Source organism: Tupaia chinensis, unplaced genomic scaffold, assembly GCF_000334495.1.
Source record: "Tupaia chinensis unplaced genomic scaffold, TupChi_1.0 Scaffold143570_1, whole genome shotgun sequence".
NCBI lineage: Eukaryota > Metazoa > Chordata > Mammalia > Scandentia > Tupaiidae > Tupaia > Tupaia belangeri.
The window spans coordinates 669,719-673,796 of NW_006203415.1; the positions used below are offsets into that span (position 1 = coordinate 669,719).

At 40.0% G+C, this 4,078-nt stretch overlaps 1 protein-coding gene across 3 annotated transcripts in view; it reads left to right on the forward strand.

Moving 5' to 3' along the window:
• Positions 1-3,808: 3,808 nt before the first annotated feature.
• The window catches only part of CLDND1 (claudin domain containing 1), an 8,130-nt gene continuing 7,860 nt past the window's right edge, over positions 3,809-4,078 (forward strand). Inside the window, exon 1 of one of the 3 annotated variants that reach the window (XM_006163921.3) lies at positions 3,809-3,995. Coding sequence is in view for 1 of the 3 variants with exons in the window: in XM_027766440.1 (XP_027622241.1) it covers positions 3,989-3,995 (7 nt within the window). In the remaining 2 variants the exon portion in view is untranslated. The remainder of the gene's footprint in view (positions 3,996-4,078) is intronic. The other 2 variants (XM_006163922.3, XM_027766440.1) reach the window with 2 other exon arrangements.

Genomic DNA, 4,078 nt, shown 5'->3' on the forward strand with positions numbered 1-4,078 from the left:
TTGCTGTGACTTGCTGCCTGAGCTTCGTAAAGAGGCTGAAGATTTTCTAAGAATAGAGCTGCTCCAATTAGGTGTGATCTCTAGAATTATGAATATATTACTTTGGCTTCTTTCCTATCTAGTGTACTGGTTTCCATATTAAGTGGAAATTATATGCAAGTAGAACAGGTGAAAGAAACCCCTAGATACGCAGCCTTCTCTTTATACGTGCTCTGCTGATATGTCCCAGAAGAAATAGCAAAAGGCATGAAGAAACTAATTATTTCTAATTAATCTTATTTGTCAGAGTGATTATACACATTTGTTTGTTAGAAAGATACAGTCTCATGTCCATTTATTACTTGAATATCATAAAGTACATAGTCGTTTAGGTTAAACACTTTATAGTAGAAGAGTGTAATTATTTTTATCCTCATAGTTACTTGGAGAATTTGGTATTGTATAATGCAATATCATATCATGCCAAATTAAGAAGCATGGATTTTTTTATTATCATTTCCCATTTAATTTATTGGACTACTACTCTTGGTAACTAATATTTATATAGATAGCAATGATGTTACTATTCTAGGAAGATACACTTTAGGCTTCTTCATAATAGTAGATTTAATCTGGACTTAGGTTGTGCATTTAAAAAATTGTGTTTATTTATGTTGGCCCCCTGGCACCCAGCACTGTGTCTGACATGCAATAGCTGGTCAGTAAGTATTCATAGACCTGTTTGAATTTCGAGTCATTTCCAAGAGTAGGGATTTTCTTTTCAACCCTGGGATCTTCGTTATGTCATAAAGTAATATGGAGAGATGCTTGTAAATTATTATAGCATATTTTTGACTAGATTGTTTTCACTTAGCATGTCTCACTAATTCAGAAGCCATGTGAAAAACAATAAATCTGAAGGTATCTCTTTCAAGGCCTTATAATAAAAATGAGATTGTGATGACAAGGGATGACACACTCAAGGAGATTCCTTTTTTTAGTTCGTAAGTAATCAAATTAATCATGTCAATTGATATCAGTTGATATCAAACTGATCATATATCAGTTCTTTATGTAAAATAAAGGTTACTTCTTGGGAAAACTTTGTTTGAGGGCCCCAAATTCATGCCTATAACTCTATACTAATAAATGACCATTAGAAGAAATCAAGAAGATTTTTCTTCCATAATTTCTACCTTCCCCACGATTCATCTTGGAAGCAGCAAAGGCAGTTTTGCTGTATCTTTTTCTAGAATGCATATAGTCTTCCTCCTTTCTCTTTGTTCAGCTGCATTCTCCACTCTCTTTGCCTCTTGTGCATTGCCTAGGCTGAAGGTGTAGGACAGACAAATTCCCCAGTAAAACTCCAACACCCTGGAGCTATGATAGCCATATTTGGTAGTTATATGAATTCTTCTTTCAGTAGAATTGTCAATCATAAAATTTTAGAGCTTCAAATTATATTAGTAATCATTAGTACAACCATTTTACCAATGCGGACTTTGGGGCCCAGAAAGGAGCATTAGTCAATGACCCCCTATTAGTGATTTTAAAATAAAGGAGAACTTAAATTAAAATTTCTCATCTACATATGGTCTATTCACAGTCATTTAGAAGCATGGTCAGCACACAGCTAGAGTTCGTTATTCTAAGTGGCACTTGACAGATATCAGATAAAAGAAAAGAGTCATTTTAGATATATTTTGTTATTTGCTTTGTCTTTGATTGATTTTTGCCATTGTTCTATAGTGACTGGGTACAGGGAAGTTCAAAGGTTAATACACCTTTTTGATTATGGTTTACGTTAGAACCCAGAACTTGCACATATTTCTATTTTCCTCCTTTCTGAACTCCAAAGTTCATAAGGAAAACAACAACAAAACTGTATGGGAAAAACACTTTAGATATATGTTACTTAACGTAATGTTCAGTTCTTAACAATATACAACTGAAAATGAAATCATATTTAAGTGTATTAAGGAATTTGGTATTGAAGGGGATATTTTTTTAAAAAGAGTTATTTTATTTAACTTTATTTATCCATTTATCTTTTAATTTGACCAGAGAGGGACAGAGTGAGAGAGAGAGAGAGAGAGAGAGAAGTGAGCAAACAAGCTGCCAGGTCTGGGACTCAAACTGTGGTCAGCCACATGAGAGTCCAGTGCCCTTAACTACTGCACCACCCACTGACTCCTTAAAGAAAATTCCTCTAAGAGTTGTTTCGTAAGCACATAATAAGAACAAGTTATAATATCTGAGTATCTAGATTTTCAATTATTGGACATATGTAAAATATAGTATCACTATAATGTCTTCCTACTGAAACTAGTAGCATGGTTCACAAGTTAAACCAGAAGCCTAGTTCAATTTTGCCTTTAATGCTAAATCCTATATAGTAACACTAAATCATCTTTGGCATTAGTGAAAATATGTGAGACCAGTTAGTGTTTCCCAAACAGTAAAGAAACAGAAGCAGAATCTTAGCTCCATTAATTTATTAAAGATTTATTTTACTCACTTACACAAGCAAGCAAGCATAAATGGAAATTAGAAAACACCCAAGATGTAGAGATATACCAGAAATACAGTGGTGTGGTGGAAGGAACTGGGGAACTGGGTGTGATAAGGCAGTTCAGGCCGTGTGTGCTGAAAGGCTCAGGACAGTCAAAACCTCAAACACAGAAACACTTTCAGGTCTATACTGACTTGGTGAGTGAACCGTTCTGAATGTGTTCAAGTCATTCTGCAGACTTGAAGTGTGAGACTGTCATCCTTTGCACATCTCCCTGGAAGCATCCACCTCTCCAGTCATGACAAGTTGTATATGTGAGCCCAGTCGGGATCTTCCTGAGCAGGGCCGAGCAAGGATACCAGAACTGCTATCCCTGGAAAGTCTGTCCTAGTCATTTGGCAGTAAGTCCAGAGATCCCTTAAACCTGCTGAAGTGAGTACAGGTACCTCTATAATGGCTTGTTTACAACCTCTAGGAGAATCAGAGCTCCTAGAGAAACCCTTTAAACTCAGAAACCCATCATCTGCTGGGCCCAGACCACGTTTATGGGTTGACACATGACATGGCTAAGTTGTCCTCACTTTTTGTCTACGAAGTTTTGTACAGTATTTGCAGGCTCAGAATCATTCTGTTGCCTTGGTGCCACATACTCATGTGCAGTTTCTGATGCTATGACCTTACCTGCTTTAGTCAATGTTCCTCAAACTTGTTCTTTCATATACATTCACATTTCTTACTCACGTTTTTGATGTATATAGATAGTATCCTCAGTATAATTAACGGAATATTTATAAGTCAACTGAAATTTACTTTAAAAGGAAATTTTAAGTTACTACAATAGAAAATGAATACCTCTGGTCACAAAAAGAAGATAGCCACAAACATACATTGTACGAAATCCAAATAATGCCATTGCATTCTAGATGGACGGTGTCTGTCCGGTCACAATCTTCTTAGTCTAAATATAAACGAACAAATAGAAAGTCTGTCTGCTCCAGCGGGAATGGGGTTGTGGGAGAGGGAAAGAATAGCAGGTCAGCACTTCAGAAGTGGAATCCCACTGCTATTCATTTATCGAGTAGGAGGGTGTGATACGGGAAGCACAGGACTGAACGCGGACCTGAGTTACACAGTCACAATCGCTGAATAGCGATCATCAGCGACAACCTGCCTTTGAACCTCCGTCCTTTCCTACCTACCCCCTAAGTATCCGCCAACACAGGGACGTGCCCTGCAGAGCCGAACTACAGGCCCCACAATGCGCCGCGCGGCGCCAGGCATGGCAACCGCCGCCCGCGGCAGCTTTTTCTCCGGCCCTCCTACAACTCCCACAAGCCCCCTCGGTCCTGGGCCGCGGCCCGGCCCGGGGTGGAGGTGGAGGCGGAGGCGCGGGAGTTATGGAGGGGGCGGGCTCTGCAGGGAAGTGCGTCAGAGGAGGCGCGGGGAGAGTAGGGTGCTGTGGTTTGAGCTAGAGGGTGAAGCTGGCGGAGCAAGACGATGGGCGGTGAGTGAGCGGGGCCGACCCGGCGGGCGGGGGGCGCACCAGCCTGACGCTTCCGGCGGCCTGCAGAGGGTCCCCCCCCCCAG